General features: G+C 51.2%; 2 protein-coding genes across 4 annotated transcripts; one reads left to right on the forward strand and one right to left on the reverse strand.

The window, feature by feature from the left end:
* Positions 1 to 409: 409 nt before the first annotated feature.
* On the reverse strand, positions 410 to 9,270 carry Grb7 (growth factor receptor bound protein 7). 3 transcript variants are annotated; one of them, XM_087910030.1, is made up of 16 exons: positions 9,082 to 9,270; positions 8,397 to 8,746; positions 4,560 to 4,716; positions 4,305 to 4,455; positions 3,969 to 4,125; positions 3,736 to 3,857; positions 3,564 to 3,641; positions 3,207 to 3,356; positions 2,493 to 2,603; positions 2,229 to 2,327; positions 1,914 to 1,994; positions 1,702 to 1,818; positions 1,484 to 1,544; positions 1,284 to 1,371; positions 1,088 to 1,181; positions 410 to 993 (listed from the first exon to the last, which is right to left on the reverse strand). In XM_087910030.1, exons 3-16 carry the CDS (start codon positions 4,709 to 4,711, stop codon positions 766 to 768), a joined length of 1,689 nt encoding a protein of 562 aa, XP_087766156.1. In that variant the 5' UTR covers positions 4,712 to 4,716; positions 8,397 to 8,746; positions 9,082 to 9,270; the 3' UTR covers positions 410 to 765. The 3 variants fall into 3 exon arrangements, with proteins under 3 accessions (XP_087766156.1, XP_087766155.1, XP_087766157.1); XM_087910029.1 differs by lacking the exon at positions 9,082 to 9,270 and having other exon boundaries at positions 8,397 to 8,800; XM_087910031.1 differs by lacking the exon at positions 9,082 to 9,270 and having other exon boundaries at positions 410 to 912; positions 8,397 to 8,798.
* Positions 9,271 to 15,952: 6,682 nt separating this feature from the next.
* Positions 15,953 to 17,263, forward strand: Mien1 (migration and invasion enhancer 1). The gene is made up of 4 exons (XM_048450808.3): positions 15,953 to 16,106; positions 16,218 to 16,315; positions 16,653 to 16,729; positions 16,814 to 17,263. Exons 1-4 carry the CDS (start codon positions 16,018 to 16,020, stop codon positions 16,895 to 16,897), a joined length of 348 nt encoding a protein of 115 aa, XP_048306765.1. The 5' UTR covers positions 15,953 to 16,017; the 3' UTR covers positions 16,898 to 17,263.
* Positions 17,264 to 17,643: the final 380 nt, after the last annotated feature.

Genomic DNA, 17,643 nt, shown 5'->3' on the forward strand with positions numbered 1-17,643 from the left:
TTTAAAAAAAGAATGAAAGAGGGGGCTGGAGAGATGGCTCAGTGGTTAAGAGCACTGCCTGCTCTTCCACAGGTCCTGAGTTCAATTGCCAGTAACCACATGGTGGCTCACAACCATCTGTAATAAGATCTAGTGCCCTCTTCTGGCCATACATGCAGGCAGAATACTGAGAATACTGTATACATAATAAATAATAAAAATCTTTTTAAAAAATGGGAAAAAAAAGCACAGTCTCTAGTTGCGTGTTGTCCACTCATCCATTTAACCAGCACTGAGTGCCTGGTACTTGCTAGGATATGGAAGCTCCCAGGCAACTAACACCATTTTTATGCTCAGGGCGTATTCTGGTTCACCAACACCTTCACTCTACTGGTCCTCTTGTCAGCTCTTGCCAGACAGAACTCATGGGTGTATCAAAAAATAATCTTTATTGTCACTAGTATAAAACAGAACAGATCAACTGGCCTCTTAGTCTGTACAGCGTGTGGGGCATGAGGCCACCTGGGCTGTCCCTCTTCTCTCATGATGCCCCTGACTGGAATAGTGCCTCAGGAGCTCCTGGGGAGAGGACCACAGATGCCTCCCTTAGGGACAGAAGTCAGGGATGGATGGGTTTGGGGATGTTTTGTCGTCTGAGGGAGGTAAAGAAACAGGAGGACAGTGGGATGGGGGAGGTCTTCAGCCGTCCACCATCCCATCCCGCTGCGAGTCCACTGAACAGAAGGGGGGTGGGCAGCCCCACGGGCTGGAACGGCTCGTGTGGTCTCAGAGGGCCACACGAGCGCAGCAGTGGCGCAGCACGCAGGGCAGGATGCCTCGGTTCAGCTGGTGGAACTCCACCAGCTGCAGCAGATCTGTGAACCGGGTCTGGCCTTCGTCCATGCTGAAGTAGAGGCAGCCCTCGTCTTCGCTCTGTGGTGTGGCCAGAGGGCAGGTCAGAGAGCGGTCCCGGGTGGAGGAGCAGCCCACGGGGCCAGCAATCGGCCCCCGTTTCTTGTACAGGGAAAAAGGAGGCGCATAGTAGGGCTTCAAGTCCCGGACCCCCTGGCTACAAGAACCCAAATTAGGAGTTGGGTGCGTCACTCACTGGTAGAATGAGATAATGCTTGACTTTCTGCAGGTGGCACAAGGACAGGACAAAGCCCTGGGGGTTGCGCTGGCTCTCCCGGACCAGGAACACACTTCGGGGAGAGAAAACCAGATTACCAGAGAGTCCTGGTTGTCCCTGCCCTAGGGTCTCACTGGTCCACAGGTCTATTACTCCACCCAGTCCAGCCCCTTACCCATCCACCAGGCCCTGCTGTCCAATTAGCCGCTGGCTCTCCTCCCGGGAAATGCGTCCATGGAACCAAGGCTGGGTGCGGTGGATGGCTGGGGTCAGGAGAAGAGATGCTGGTCATTCCAGGAAGGCATGCCCGACCCCAGCCAAGATTGCTCAGAACAGCACCGCAGCCCACCCTAGGAACCCTAGACCACCACCCACCTGTGCTGAGACTTGACCCAGAGCATGGGGTGGGCAGGCTGAGGCGGTGGTTTGTCTTCTTCTGCAGTGGGGGGCATGGGATCCCATTGACATTGGGTGTCATTGGCATCCACCACCTCCCCAACCCCTCTTCCTCCCTCCCACTCCATGAAAGCCCCTTGGGCACTGATGCAGCAGACACACAGACACACAGATGCATGCATACAAGATGCCCTTACCCTCCAAGCCTGGGCCTCCTCCATGGCGGCATTCAAAGCTTCTCGGGGGTTCTCAATGACACGCCCAGCATGGCCAGAGAAGTCCATGGCCACTAGGGTATTATCCGAAATGCTCCTCTGGGAAGAGAACAGAAGGAGGAGGAGGGAAGGGGTCAGAATAGCTGCCCTGAGCCTGTATCCCCACCTTCCCTAACACCCCTGAGAATACTCACCAAAGGAGGAGACCCCAAAAAGGATAGGCGTAGGTGACGAGATTGAGTTTGCTGATAATTCTTATATAACTGCACCCCATACTGGAGGCAAGGGAAGAAAAAGGTCTGAGGTCAAGAGAGCGGAGCAGATGGGCCGTGACACCCCTCAGGCCAGATTTTTCCAGAGCACAGGGCTGAACCCTTCCTGACAGATATTCTCAGACGCCCCCTCCACCACCACCATGGTGATCTCTTAACTAGGAAGATTTCCTGAAGGCAGCGCTATGCCACCTCCCTCAGGCAAGGCTAGCCCCCCCCCCCTTGTTCGGGTCTTACCTTGAAGAGACGGAAGGCAGTCAGCCAGCAGGTTCTGCTCTGCTCGTCCTCACTGCAGAAGATGTGGAGCCCCTTGTGGCCATTTCGAAGCTTGTTGGGCTGGGGGAGAGGAAGTGGGCTGTCCCCTGTCTGATTCTGTGCCCAGCTGCCACAGGGCAGTGAAGGACCCAAGGACTATCCAAATGCGCAGGCCAGAATAGGCCAGGTTCCTCAAGATGGGGTTCCAAAGCCAACCCCCAAACCAGACCAGACTTAAGCCCTCACCTTGACACAGAAGCCAAAGTCCGTAGGCATCCCATAGAGCTTGCGGCCCTGGGTCACCACGTACGCATTAGACTCATTCACATCAGCCACATACTGCAGGTGCCTCGGGTCCTGGGCATCGTGAGAAAGTGGGACTTGGTACAGGTAGGCCCTATCTCCGCATGAGCGTCCACCAGGTAAGGAGATTTTAGGACCAGGGAGAGGCAGGGAAATACCCATCATGCACAGCAGATGAAGGCGGAAGGCCGAGGAGATGGCTCAGCTGGTAAAGAGCTGGCTGTGCAAGCAGCAGGGCCTGAGTTTAGAGTTTAATCCCCAGCTCCCACCTAAAGGGCTGGATGTAATGCGACACACTCTGCTGATCCCAGTGTGGGGACAGGAAGGTTCTTGGGGCTCTCCCGCCAGTCAGCCTAACCTAATCTGCAAGTCCTAGGTCCTAGTAGGGACCCTGTCTTCAAAAAGAAGGTAGACAGCTCCCGAGGAAGTCCACCTGAGACTGACCGCTGACATTCACACACACACACACACACACACCAGAGGCAAATTCAAGTTCCCTGTCTTTTCTGCCTCCATTCCTACCTAGTATTGGTGAGCCAAACAGGGGTTGGGGTAAATAGATGCCAGGCATGACCTGAAGACAGCCAGCCCAAGGGTGGAAGGGCCTCAGAATAACAGTGAGGACATGACAGGCTAGCGCTGACCCTCCAACCTCACCTTGGAGGTGCCCTTGGTGGAGTAATAGAGGCCAGAACGACGCAGAAAGCAGAAAAATCGTTTCCAAAGCTTTCGGCCTGACCCCCGGCCTGAGCCCCGAAGCTGCAGGAAGCCCTGGATCTCGGGGAAGCTGCCGGCGTTCAGGAAGTTCTGGGGACAGATGTGAACAGGTGGTGAAAGGCTCGCCTCCTCTCAGGCCTCCTCTCAGACCTCTGCAGGAGGAGCAGCACCAGCAGTGACTGCCACCGGTTCACTGGCAAGGTCACCAGGGTGATCAGAACACAAGGCAGCAGCAGGTAGGAACAATGGAGGACTCTGGGAGGGGGGCGGTTCGTGGATCCCTAGTGAAGACCTCACCTGGATGAGGTCTTCATGGGATATGCCTGTTTGTGCATCCAGACAGCTGGAGACCATCTTTTCTGGGAACAGGGTATGCTGGGAAAGAAAGGAGTCAGGCATCAAAGGTCAAGAATTCAGGCTGGGGATGCAGAGGGTATGTGTATGTGTGCACACCCAGGTTCTCACTCACTGGGGGGCTCTTGAACAGTTCATACTTGGCGAAGTTTTTGCGGAAGACAAAGCGACTATCTCCACCAACAGGCCAGGCCTCCTGCACTTCCACCACGAACTCATGGTCCTCCACACCCCGCTCTGAGACCAACGGGGAAAAGGCAGGGGTTGGTAGAGATTAACCAAGCCTCATAGATGAGCCACCAGTCTTGCCCAAGACACTGCCCCGAGGCTCCTTGTGCCCCAACTCACCCAGTGCTAAGTAGGGGTGGCACTCCACCAGGCCCCAGCTCTCGTCGCTCAGGGCATGCGCTCGCTGCACCAGCATTTCACACACGTGGCGAGCTGTGGCCTCTGCTGCCACCTCCACAGACCGGCAGGCCCCATCTTCGCTGTACACCTTCACCACCTGCACCCCAGGAACCGCAGGTGACTTGGGGTAATGCCGGCGGGGGGGGGGGTCTACTCTCTGACTTGTACTATTTTCAGGGACCAAGATACTCCACCTACATCAAAGAGACACCACCACATCTGGCCAGGGCTGGGGCAGCTCTGTCCCTATTTTTCCCTTTTCCCCAAACAACTCACGTGGAGGCGACCGGAATCTCGAGGAAGCAACCCCCTTGCACCGGAGGAACCCCCAAGAATAGGTTTCTGTGAAGGTGGGCTGCAGAGCTCGGGGAAGGGGTTGGGGATGGAGGGTAAAGAGGTCGCCTGAAGCTCCTCTTCTCGGAGTTTCCTATGGCAGAGTTGAGGGATGGAAGCCCCTATGCGTTAGCCAGTGCTGGCTCACCTCCCTGTCCCCAGCCCTCCCTACCAATACAGCTCACTGCCCTATCCTACCTGCCGCTTGGGATGGGCAGAGGCTGGGACCGCTTCACATCCCCTGGCGGAGGGTTATCCGGGGGCGGAGGAGTCTCAGGAGGGGTCCCAGGAGCTGGGCACACATCTTCCGGGGAGCTGCTGAGATGAGGTGGGCTCAGGTCCAGTTCCATGGCAGCTGTGAAAGCAAGGTAGACCTGCTGACACCATGTGCTGTCACCGATCCCTTCAAACCGCAGCTTCGTCAGGGCCCTCAGAGCCCAACAGGACATGCCCACTTTATAGAAAGGGACACTGGGATCCTGGGAAGGAAGCATGCATGTGCCCAGGAGTTGTCGGTCTGATGCTTGGGATTCCGATGCCAGTGTCCCTCCTCCAGCGAAAGCAGCTCAGGAGAAAGCTCAGGGAGGCTCCATGCCAAATGCCCCTAGCTGCAGCCACAGGGTCAGGGCAAAGGTTGCTCATTGCACTGGGCTCTGCCCCAGATTTTTCTAGCACTTTGCTGCCAGAAGCAGTTGCCAAGCCTGTTGTGGTAACACCTGGCGGGGTGATGAGTGACACCGAGAGGCGGTGAGGAAGGACAGGAATCGGGAGGGCAGGACCTGCGTGCTCAGGTTGTTGAGGGGACAGAAGGCCTACTCTGGGAGGGCTTTTACCCCAGCAGCTCCAAACTCTGTGGGCCTTCCCAGGCCCTCTGCATCCTGCCCAGCTTTTCCCTGAAGTTTCCATGCTAAAGCTACCTCACAGGTATGAGAAGTCCTCTTAGTCTTGCCACACTCAGCCTCGTGCTGGGAACTCTGCCCCATTATTGTGCACCTGTCTTATCCCAGCTCTGGTCTGAAAGCACCTGGCACACACACCAGAGTCTCACCTATGCCTTAGCGCCCACGGGTGCAAAGAAGCTAGGACAAGTAGCGACAGGCGAGACCAGGCAGAGACAAGGGGGAGGGGTCCCAGCCTTTCTCTGCAGGAATCAGCAGACCCCATGGTGCTGAACCAGGCAGGACCCAAACAAAATACCAATCCTAGCATCCTGCCTGTTCTCCAGACCATGCCCCAGGACTGTGAGACTGCCCAGAACACCTGGGAAGGTTCCCTGCACCGGGATAGGACAAACATTTGACCCTTTTGAGAGGCCGTGAAGGAATCTGGGGGTCAGGTGAGTCAGGGCGGGGCGGGTCAGCTATGCCTCTGGCTCTCCATTCAACTTTGACTCATCCATAGGACTTCCTGGCTGAGGAGGAACACAAACAACCTGCCTCTGCCCTCAGTCCCTGACTCCCCAACTTACAGGTAACCTGGGAGCAAGGGGTGCAAACTGGAGAAAGATGAAGATGTGGGGAGGAGCAGCCCGAGGCTCCTCTGACATCACCCTCCCCACCCTTGGCCAGTGTCCAGTCCAGGTGGGACTAATTGTCTTCTGCCCACCTGAGTACCAAAATATCACCCTGCCTATAACCCAGGAGGTGGGAGGAAATGCCCGGCCTGGATCAGAGAGCCTATCAGGACTGGAGCCCACCTCCCGGTGGTGTGCAAGCATCATCCAGACCTACCGAGCCTGGGTCTGGAACCTACAACTCTCTTTGCTGTTAACTACCCTGAGGGTGTAGGTGACGCATCTGGCCTTGGGGACTCCTGTGTATTGCTCTGTGGAAGAGGGTCTCTGGGATGTCCTGACCTGAGGGGCAAGACAGGAGTTAAAATACCCAAGAGGGCCAGACGGTGGTGGCGCACACCTTTAATCCTAGCACTCCACTCAGGAGGCAGAGGCAGGCCGATCTGTGAGTTAAGGCCAGCCTGGTCTACAAGAGCTAGTGCCAGGACAGGCTCCAAAGCTACAGAGAAACGCTATCTCAAAAAACAAAACGAAACAAACAAACAAACAAAAAAAAGAATAAGCAAGACACACCTGACACTTAGCATCCTCAAGACACCAAGCAAGGGGCATCAACACCGGGCACCCACTCCCACCCATTTGACCTTCATTTCAGGGAAAGATGGGGGGGGGTGTCTCTGCCAGGGGGCCCCTCCCTCAAGGTGAGAAAACAACACTCAGCTGAACAGGTGTTTGAAAGGAGAGGTAGTAGATTCAAGTCAGGTTGCGGTCTAATGTCAGAAGCCCAGGAGCAGACTGGCTAGGGTGAGCTTCCAGATCCCTCCACCCCACCCTTCAGCTGGAGAAGGCTAAAAGCAGTCAGGTACCTAAAAGATAAGATGGGGAGAGGAGCCCGCTGTGGGCCCAGCAGCCCCTGCCCAAGACACCTGAAACATTCAAACTAGGGCCTAAGCCAAGCTTCCGTTGGAGAAATTGGTCCCCCAACCAACTAGTCCTCCCAACCAGGCTACTCCAGCCCTGGTTCTCCTGCCCCACCCTCCCTCCTACCCTCCCAGCTGCCTTGTTTACTTCCTGAATCTTGCCCCACCTAGCAAACCCCAAGGCAAGTGGCAGGGCCTAAATGTTTGGGAGCCAACAGCAAACAAGGCCACCATCCACTCTTCCCAGGTTTAGGGGAGGGCTTGGTGAGCTAGTAGCCCGGCCAGCCTGAGGTCTGTCCGGTTCTGGTCCAGGACAACCAAGCCAACCTCCCCTCAGGACTTAGAGAGGGAAGAAGGGGCTTAACCTTTAGGGGTGCTGGGACCAGATGAGGAGGTAGGAAACCCTTAGTTGACCCGAAGTTGATGCTCCGCCCACTCCGCTCAAGAAAAAAAAATCCAATGGAATAAAGGGGGGCGGGACAACTCTTTTAATGTTTAATTTGGGAAGAATGCTTGAGTTCCCTGAAGAGTTAGTTAATCATTATTTTGCCTTTGGGGAGGTATACAACACACACACACACACACACACACACACACACGAGGGAGAGCAGAGTCCAAGCTAGTAACCAGGAGGCGTTACATTCTTGGGGGGCAAGGGCAAAAAAGGCCGAAAATACTACCATCTGGCCCTCAGGTGCACTCTGTCCCCTCCTGCCAAGAGGACCAAGGCCTTGGTCTCCCCCCAGCGTCAGCCTCAAGGCAGGCCCACACGACCCGCCACACACTCTCATCCTGCCCCTGCCCTGCAGACCCTTCTCACAGCACCGGCGCCTCCAGTTTTCTTTGTCCACTAGAATCCGCAGCCAGGGCTCCTCAGCCCGCCGGGTGGCACAAGGACGTGGAGGGGCGGAGTTCCACCCATTGCGGGAGTCCCTCTCCTTTCCTCCCTCCAAATGGGAACCCCAGATTGTAGGAAACTGAGCTCAGCAAGGTAGTGAAGGGCCACCTCCGGATCCCTCCACCCCCAACTAGCAGATCCTGAGTAGAAAGAACTAGTTTTAGCCGGAAAGTCCAGATTTCCGGAGGTGACTGAGACCCTACCTCCCACTCACGAATTCCCTGGGAGAGAAGGAGGGAGTGTGAGGAGCACAAAACCAAAACACGGGAGGCCTGGGGGGAGCAAGATGAGGAGGGCGAAAGATTCGAGATGCTGAGCAACAAACAAACAAAACAGCACAGTGAAGACGCTAGCGAGCATCAGGAGAATGAATCTTTCCTTAGGCACCCAGCCCTAACCTGCAGCCCACCACAAAGATGAAGTTCCTGCTTCGTTTCTTACCCAGACTTTGAAAGTCCGCACACCTGCCTGGGGGCCACCGGTTTAGGGAAAAAGACTCCAGGCCTTAACTACCGCCTCCCCCCTCCCCGCGCGCGCCTGTGGCCTGACCTCACCAAGCGAGGACATGGGGGTGGGGGTCTTGGCAGCCTCCGAGCCATCTACCTGGGCAGCGGGCCAGATCAGCCCGAGGCGGGCACAACCTGAGGCCCTGGTGAGGCTGGGGGTAGGAGTAAATTGTCTGAGACCGATCTTGGTCGCCTTACCTGGAGAAACTCCAGTAGAAGGAGCCGGATACCGGGCGCAAAAGTGAGGCTCTGTCTAGGGATCCCAAGCGCTTGGATTTGATTTCAAATCCACTCTCTCTTCTCTACTGGTGGTTGGAGGGTATCACGCCTTTGGATGGTGAGGCGGGAGAATATGGAGAGAACCTTGCGTATCCAGATTCCAGGCTCAGGGAAACTAAAATTATCTTGGGCAGGTGAGGGCGGGGCCTAAGAGGCGCCCTGGAGAAGGAAGCGCTGGAGGAGGGGTGGAGACTCCTCACAAATGCACCGCCTGGGATTGTTCTTGCCCTTCCTACTGGGCAGCAGGTGCCAGGAGAGAGAGCAGGTGCCTAGAGAGAGGCAGGGAAGAGTCAAAAAGAACTGGCTGGAAAGAGAAAAATCTAGTCTGGTGGCTGTTTGTTAGATAAGAAATGGTCCCGCCCACTTCTACTCGTCCCTTGATGAGGGTCAGTTCATTGGTCAAGCTAAGGGGCCGTCTTATGCTCACCCCCATCCCCCCACCCCCAGCCAGGACAAAGGGCACTCTGCTTAAGAGGGAAGCCTGAAGAGATGCTCTGCCCTTTGACCTCCAGCCACAGTCTAGCCACCCAGGCTATTGCCCTGGCCCCTCTGAGAGACCCAAAGTACACCCTCCCTTCCGAGTCAAGGCTAGGGTCTGACTTACCCAGTTTCAAATCTAAGAGTGGCAAAGTGGCCTAGTGGGAGGAGCCACGGGGATCTGGCGACTGTTGTGAGCCAGTGCAAGAGATAGATTCCTGTTAGAACAGTAACTTCAGCCTTCTAGGTCAGCCCCTCAGCAAACATCGGGGGATCAGAAAGAGGGGCTGAGAGACCGGGATCAAAGACAGCGGGCCACCTCCCAGCTTCCTGTGGGTGACAGTTAAGAAAAATAAACAAGACACGGGTTGATAAGGGGTCGGCCCGGAGGAAGCGCAGCCTCAACTTTTCGCTTGAAAAGCCGGCTATGGAGGTGCACGCCTTTAATCCCAGCACTCTAAAGGCCGAGGCTGGTGGATCTCTGAGCGTTCTATACCAACCTGATCTACATGGCAAGTCCCAGGACAGGGAGGACTATACAGAGAAACATTGTCTCAAAAAAAGCAAAAACAGAAACAAAAACAAACAAAAACGAAGGAAGAAAAACAAAAGATTTAGTATGAATGGTGAAAAGCAAAGAGCAAAGACACGGGGAAGGGGGCTCAGTAACTTGTTCAGGGAAGCAGTTTGAACTAAAAAAAAAAAAAAAAAACCGCGCAGGAGGTATCATATCCAACCACCATGGAAGCAGCTAGCAGATCCGGGCTTTGGGAACAACAAAAACAGACCCGCCCTTAACCTGCTGCAACCCAGTCAGGGAGACTGACCTTTAAGAGCCACACAAATACGAAATGACAAGGGACAAGTATGCCAGGTGAGTGACTCACAGCTGGCTGGCAGGGAAGGCCTTCTTCCTGTGGAAGTGAAGGAAAGCCGAGGAGCTGCCGCCTGGGGATGGGAACAAGAAGGGTTAACCATCCATGGTGAAGGAACAAACACTGACGACGCTGCTAGGCGGGAACACGGAACGCAGAGCTAAGAGAGTGGGGGTGGACAGAAAAAGCGGCCACGCCGCCGGTGAGCCTGGGCAGGTTGTGCAGGTTGAGAGGGTGGAGGAAAGCCTCGCAGTTCTTAAAAGGCGGGAACCCGGCCTCCATGTCTCACAAGCTGCTATGGAAAACACGGATCCTTGGGCCCCTCCTCAGCAGGAGTCTACATCTCTGAGGTAGAGCCCCAGGAATGTGTGGTATTGACCAGCCCTCGGGTGGCTGTTTTGCAAACCAGTTTTGAGAGCCATCCATCCTGTTTGTCCAGACTGGCAGGAGTGGTGGGCAGAAGCCAGACCCTACAGGTTGTATCTGGTCCCAAGGAGAGACACAGAGCCCTGCACTTGGAAAGATCATTGTGGATCCCTCAGGATGTTGAAGGCTGGAGGGAAGCCAGACCGAGTGACGTAGAATTCCATTTCTTTCCTTAAGAAAGATTTTTCTTATTTATGTGTGAATGCCTGTGTGCGTGTTACAGTGTGTGGGTTCCTGCAGATCTCTCACAGCTGGAGTTACGGTAGTTTGATCCTCTGGAAAATCATGAAGTGCTCTTAGCCCCTGAGCCACCTCTCTCAGGCCCCAGGATTCCATTGAGAGGAAGTAGGACTATAAGGGGACAGGGCAGATCTGAAGCCTCAGGGAGGAGACAAGAGGTGCTACCAGGGTGGGACAAAGGCTAGTAGGAGCTTGGGAGCCATTCTGTCTGGGACCTTACAAGGTAGATGCATAAGGCGATGTGTCGGATCCACTGAAAGTTCCTTACACAACTATTGCATTTTGTTTGTGTGGAGAAAATGGGGGCTGTGTGTCACACATTAGCATTAGGTGCCTTTAATTGCCCAGCTATCTTGCCCATAGAAGAGAAACTTTAAATATATATAAGTTAATTTAAATTTAGGATAAAAGTCGCCACAAGGTGAATGTGTAATCCCAATACTCAGGAGAATTGAGAGTTCAAGGCCAGATTGAGGTATACCATAACAAGAGTATCTCCAACTAGGCAAAACTAAAAGACACACAAGAGGGAACCAATTTACTGCTGTCCCTTGTCTTATGGTGTTATTACATCTGGACAAAATCTAGTTTTTGTTGTTGCATTCCTTTTGCAACAACAACAACAAAATTTTTTTATGTGTTTGTGTTTGCGTGCATGTATTTAAGCAGACCACATTGTTGACTGGTGCCCAAGGAGGCCAGAGAAGGGCGTCCGATCCCCTGTTATGCAGCACTATGTAGGTGCTGGGAACCGAACCCAGGTCCTTGGCTACAGCAACGCAGCTCACCACTTCTCCAGTCCATTTGGAAAGGTGCTTTCCAAATCGGCACCTTGGGGTCTTGCTATATATGTAATCTTCGCCAGCCTCAAACTCCCTCCCTAACTGAAGCTAGTCCTAAACTTAAGACCCCCCCTCCTGCCTCTGCTGGGGTTAGAGACTTAAATGCCCTCACGAAACACCTTGATTTGAAGAAGCCTGGGAGATGGCTCACCAGGTAGCGATGCTTGCTGCAAGCCTGACAGCCCAAGTTCAGTTCTCAGGGACCACATGGTGAAGGGGGGACTCCCAAAAGTCCACCTCTGACCTCCATGTGGACACTGTGGTATTGATGTATACACATACACACATACTCGTAATGAATGCTTTTATCATTTTAAAATACCTTGACTGGAAAATGTACTTTATAACTAAACTACCAAATGTCAAAGTCCAGTTTCTGTTGAATCTGTATCAAGTAATCAAGTATACAGCACTGTAAAGTTAAAAATTCGAGGAGCCATCTGTATTGATCAAGGAAAAGCATTAAGAGTCCAAATACAAAACTTTATGTTTCTACACCAATGTATCAGTGGCTTTTTTTTTTTTTTTGATACAGGGTTTCTCTGTGTAACAACCCTACCTGTCCTAGAACTTGATTTCTGGACCAGGCTGGCCTCGAACACACAGAGATCTACCTACCTCTGCCTCCTGAGTGCTGGAATTGAAGGTGTGTGCCACCATATCTGGAGAGAGTAGCTTTTTTTTCCTGCATGCTTATTTATTTATTTAAGATTTATGTATTATGTGTATAATGTCCTTTCTGCATGTATGCCTGCAGGGCAGAAGAGGGCACCGGATCTCATAGATGGTTGTGAGCCATCATGTGGTGACTGGGAATTGAACTCAGGACCTCTGGGCCATCTCTTCAGCCAGACAGTAGCTTTTTGATAAAGCTATTAAATAAACAGATAGGATCTTTTGAGTCAGCGTTTTGCTATATTGCCCAGAATGTTCTTGAATTCAAACAGTCCTCTTGTGTCTCCCAAGTAGCTCAGGCTGCAGGCATGTGTCACAGTACTCGATAGAGAAGCGTATTTTAACTGAATGGCACTGTGACGGTCTAATACTTACATACCAAAAGTTTCGAAAAAAATTTTTTTAAAGATTTACTTATTATGTATACAGTGTTCTGTCTGCATGTGTGCCTGCACTCCAGAAGAGGGCACCAGATCTCATTACAGACGGTTGTGAACTCAGGGCCTCTAGAGGAACAGCCAGAGTGCTCTTAACCTCTGAGCCATCTCTCCAGCTCCCCATACCGAAAGTTTTAATTTAGCTCTTTACTTCCCATGATGCACAAAAATAATTCTAAATAAATCCTAAAGGGCTGTAGAAATGGCTCAGTGGTTAAGAGCATTTGCTGCTCTTCAGAGAACCTGAGTTCAGTTCCCATCACTTACCACCCGATGGGGTTCACACCTGCCTGAAATTCCAGCTCCAGGGGATCTGATGCCCTCTTGTGGCCTCCATAGGCAGCTGTATATATTACCGGACACATCACACATGTAAATAAAAACAATCATTAAACATGAATCATAGCCAGGCATGGTAGCGTATGCCTTTAATTCCAGCACTCGGAAGCCAGAAAGAAGTAAGTGGATCTTTATGAGTTCAAGGTTAGCCTGGTCTACATAATAAGTTCCAGGGCAGTCAGGTTATATAAAAAGACCCTGTTTCAAAACAAAACAAGAAAAAATAGATCATAAATCTAAACAACAAAATTGAACCTATAAAATAGTAAAGTCACAATAGAACATCAAAAGCAAAAATTAAATAAATAACAATGAAGGATGGAAAGTCTGTAGTATTGAGTTATGCAAAGGATTTTTTATATTGATTTATTTACTCATTTTGTTTTTTCAAGACTGATTTTCTCTGTGTAGCTCTGGCTATCCTAGAACTCACTGTGTAGATCAGGCTGGCCTTGAACTCAGCGATCGACCTGACTCTGCCTTCCAAGTGCTAGGATCAAAGTCATGTGTCACCACTAGGCTTACAAAGGATTTTTTTTTTCTTTTTTAGTTTTTGGGGACAGGGTTTCTCTGCATAACAGTCCTGGCTGTCCTGGAACTCACTTTTTAGAGCAGGTTGGTCTTGAATTCACAGAGATCTGCCTGCCTCTGCCTCCTGAGTGTTGGGATTAAGGGCATGTGCCACCACCACCCAGTGCAATGAATTTTTTTTATGTATTATTATTTATGATTTTATTGTGATAAAGTATCAGAAAATATTAAATACCAACATAAATATTTACTTTCACAAGTCTGAAACAATTAATTCAGAAATGAACAATTATATCCAGATGAACAATATATTGCAATGAATTTTTTTAAAGGAAAATTTTTTTTCAGTAACTATAAATCCCCATGAGATGATGTGGGGTTTTTTTTTGGGTTTTTTATTATTTATTTAACTTTATTTTATGTGAATCGGTGTGAAGGTGTCAGATCCCTGGAACTGGATTTTCAGACAGTGGTAAGCTGCCATGTGGTTGCTGGGAATTGAACCCCGGTCCTCTGGAAGAATAGTCAGAGTTCTTAACCGTTGAGCCATCTCTCGAGCCCCAAGAAAACAATTTTAAATGACTGTATTAATTTAGAATGTATATGTTGCAAAAACCAAAAAAATACTTGTAAATTATCCATTTCATTTATTTCATTATAGATATTTTATATAGACTATGTATATTTTTTTTTTAAAAAAGTTGGGTGGTGGTGGTGCGTGCCTTTAATCCCAGCACTCGGGAGGCAGAGACAGGCAGATCTCAGTGAGTTCGAGGCCAGCCTGGTCTACATAGGGAGTTCCAGGCCAGTTAGACCTACATAGTGAGACCCATTTCAAAAACAAAACAAAATTGACCAGGTGGTGGAGGCACAGGCCTTTAATGCAGCACCCAGGAGGCAGAGGTCAGTGGATCTCTTGTGCTAGAGGGCAGCTTGGTCTATAGAGTGAGTTCTGGGACAGGCCAGGGCTACACAGAGAAACCCTGTCTTGAAAAACCAAAAATTAAAAAAAGAAAGAAAAAGAAAAACCAAATGAATGTTTCTATTTCCAGTAATATGTTTGAATGGCTACTGAGCACCTGAAAAGATGGCCAATAACATTACCTACCAGAATAGGTATCATCAAAGACACAGGAAACCAATCTGTGCAGTGGCTAGAAGGAGACAAATCCCTGTGTACTGTATTGTTGTTGGTAGAATAAAATGAGACAGCTGCTTGGGAAAAACTAACAGGTAGGCAACTTCATAAAGAGTTAAATATAGATTTCCCGGGTAGTCCAATAATTCTACTCCTAGGAATTCTACCAAAGTGAAATGGTGCACACATCCACAAAAAGACATTACATTTATAGCAGCATCATTCAAAACAGTCAAAAACCAAAGAAATCCAAATTAATGTCAATAGATAGTAACTGTGCTCTGTCTACACAATGGAATGAAATACGACTCATCAATAAAAAGGAACTCTGGTCACCACTGGAGTGAAGCTCGTTCAGAAAGAAACCAGAGTAAAAGCCGCGTGTTGTATGAATCCATTCATGTGAAATATCCAGAAAAGAACACAGAGAGCGGATTGGTGATTGCTCAGGACTGGAGCTGGAAGCTGAATGGACAGCAAGCAAATAGGAAGGGCCTTCTTAGATTGATGGAAACAATGATGACAGAACCCAACAAACAAAAATTGAGCAAACAACGAACAGTTTAAAGAGACACCAGAATGGGTGCCTTGTTACGATACTGTGATGCTTCAGGGAAAGAAGAGGCAAGGAAGACCCCAGGCTGCCTCCTCTTCCAGAATTACACACTGGGTATGATGACACTAGCCTTCTATCGAGAGGCTAGGGTGCGATGGGTGTGCAAAAGGTGGGTGCCCACGAGGAAGGATAGCCTGAGGAACATGTACTTCCTCTCCTTTAGTTGCAGGAAAGAGTTAAAGGTTTGGAAAGGGCACCACTTGGCAATTTAGAGTCCAGAGAACTAGAATGTTGGGCTAACGTGTGGCTGAACCTGTAAAGACATTTGCAACAGAGTCTGACAGTCTGGGTCCAATCCCTGGAACCCACAGGATGGAAGGAGACCGACTCCTAAGAACTGTGCTCTGACCTTCACAAGTATGCTGCATGGCACGGCCCCCACCTCCAATACACACTCATACGCAAATTAATAAATAAAGTAATAAAAGTTTTAAGAGACGCCCTCACATGCACAAATCCACACTCACATAATCAAAATATAAAAGTTACAAAAAAAAGAACTCAAGCATGTAACTAAGGGCTGGTTTCAAATATCATCATGCTAGCGAGAAATAACAACAATCACAAACTATCAGCTACTTCAGCCCCATCCTTATATGCTTGCCCCATTTTCTCTGTCTTTTGTAAATGGAAAAAAGCTTTGCAATCAGAGGCAGTTCGTTATTTTAGCAAATCCATGACGTCCAGTGAGCAACGGATGTCGAAGAAACGCAGGGCTCTCAAAACCCAGACCAGGGAAGTGAGGGTTTGGATAGGTTTGCCCAGCTGAGTCCGGGATACTCGCTCTCCAGCTGCGCACAGGATCAAGATGCAGCAGCGGTATCTGGTAACTGCAGGGGGCGCCCAGACGCAGGGAGAGGTCCATCACGCCCATGACCACGCCCCTCACGTGATCTTGGTCTGACGTCACACCCGGAAGCAGCCCTGCAGCGGAGCGGGCAGCAATGAGTGGGGAGCCAGGACAGGTGTCCGTAGTGCCCCCTCCCGGGGAGGTGGAAGCAGGCAGTGGAGTCCACATCGTGGTGGAGTACTGGTGAGCCACCGGGTCTGAAAAGGAGCCCTGTGTTCGCCGGCAAGATGGGGGTGGGTCCACGGGAGGCCCCACCCCCGGAGCCCCAGCTCACCCCACGTCTCTTCTCCCCAGTGAACCCTGCGGCTTTGAGGCGACCTACCTGGAGCTGGCGAGCGCCGTGAAGGAGGAATATCCGGGCATCGAGATTGAGTCGCGACTCGGCGGAACAGGTGAGGTCCGCAGAGCACCTGCTGAGTCAGTCGGTATTATAAACCCCCGCTCTCCTGCCTTCTAGAGCTGACTGTGTATAAACCCCCTAGCAGGGTCTGGCACATTGAAAATGCCTAGTGTGGGTTTGGAGTGAAAGCCCTTAAATGGCGTGATGGAGGGACACGCAGGTGAGTCTTCCCTAGGTTCTTGGGCCGATTGGCTTAAGGATCTAAAACCCGGGTCACACATGGTGTCGGCGGAGACCATGCACCGTCTTGCTTGTAGTCTCTGGAGTGCCAAGGACCTCCCTGGATGTCTGCCTGTTTTTAGCTCACTCTTGCATTTATTTCATACCAGGGGCCTTTGAGATTGAGATCAATGGACAGCTGGTGTTCTCCAAGCTGGAGAATGGGGGTTTTCCTTATGAGAAAGATGTGAGTATCGGCAGCACTGGAAGCATGGCTGAGGCACACCCTCCTCTCCTAGGCTTAACACTTGCCCCTGTCTCTGCCCTCTAGCTCATCGAGGCCATCCGAAGAGCCAGCAACGGAGAGCCTTTAGAAAAAATCACCAATAGCCGGCCTCCCTGTGTCATCCTGTGACAACACGCGATTCTCGGAAGCTTGGTTCTGGGGCTCAAACCTGTTTCCTCGGGGCTCCACTAGGAACTTCCTCTGCCTTTTGCCCCTCACTTAGCTCCACGTAGCTAACACCCTGACCTCCACTTAGCCCCTTTGGGCACAAGGAGGGACTAGACATTTCTATGGTGTTGGAGGCAGAAAAGAGATGTTCTCTGTGGACATTTCCACGACCATCTCATACCCCTCTCCCGAGATCGGTGCCCTCTGCAGCTCGGTCCTCTCCCCAGCTTGGCAGTTCCTGTCACATGCCACAGTTGCTGTAACTTATTTTCCCCGAGTCCTGGGCAGTGTCAGCTATTGGCAATAAAGAGCAATTAGCGCTACAAACACTTGTGCCAACTGGTGTGTGTTTATGTCCAGCCTGGGGGAGCATGGAGGTCAGTCTGGACCTGTTAACACCTACTGGGTTGGCCTTCTCTGGACAGAGGCAGCTCTCTTAGGCAAGGAAGATGAGGCACACAGACAGCCCTTCCCTCACTTTACTTTCCCCCTATATGAGGGAGAGGACCTCATTCTGGTGATGGCCTTGGAATGAGTATGTCCAATGGAGAATGACCCTGTTGCCAAAGGGTCCTCAGAAAGGAATCCCCCAGCCCAAAACCATACCACCTCAAACTACCCACTCACTGGAGGGAGAGCCGTGTGTCAGGTGAGCAGGAAGGCCTGGCTCAGCCACTCCCAGACATAGGCTGGCTCCTTGCTATTTT

Source organism: Myodes glareolus, chromosome 9, assembly GCF_982192425.1.
Source record: "Myodes glareolus chromosome 9, mMyoGla1.1, whole genome shotgun sequence".
In the NCBI taxonomy this organism is placed as follows: domain Eukaryota; kingdom Metazoa; phylum Chordata; class Mammalia; order Rodentia; family Cricetidae; genus Myodes; species Myodes glareolus.

Coding starts and splice junctions, on each gene's coding strand:
- Mien1 (XM_048450808.3), top strand. CDS start 16,018: ATGAGTGGGGAGCCAGGACAGGTGTCCGTAGTGCCCCCTCCCGGGGAG. Junction 16,107..16,217: donor CACATCGTGGTGGAGTACTG/GTGAGCCACCGG, acceptor TCTTCTCCCCAG/TGAACCCTGCGGCTTTGAGG. Junction 16,316..16,652: donor GTCGCGACTCGGCGGAACAG/GTGAGGTCCGCA, acceptor ATTTCATACCAG/GGGCCTTTGAGATTGAGATC.
- Grb7 (XM_087910030.1), bottom strand. CDS start 4,711: ATGGAACTGGACCTGAGCCCACCTCATCTCAGCAGCTCCCCGGAAGAT. Junction 1,819..1,913: donor TTTTGGGGTCTCCTCCTTTG/GTGAGTATTCTC, acceptor TTCTCTTCCCAG/AGGAGCATTTCGGATAATAC. Junction 1,372..1,483: donor TGGGTCAAGTCTCAGCACAG/GTGGGTGGTGGT, acceptor TCCTGACCCCAG/CCATCCACCGCACCCAGCCT.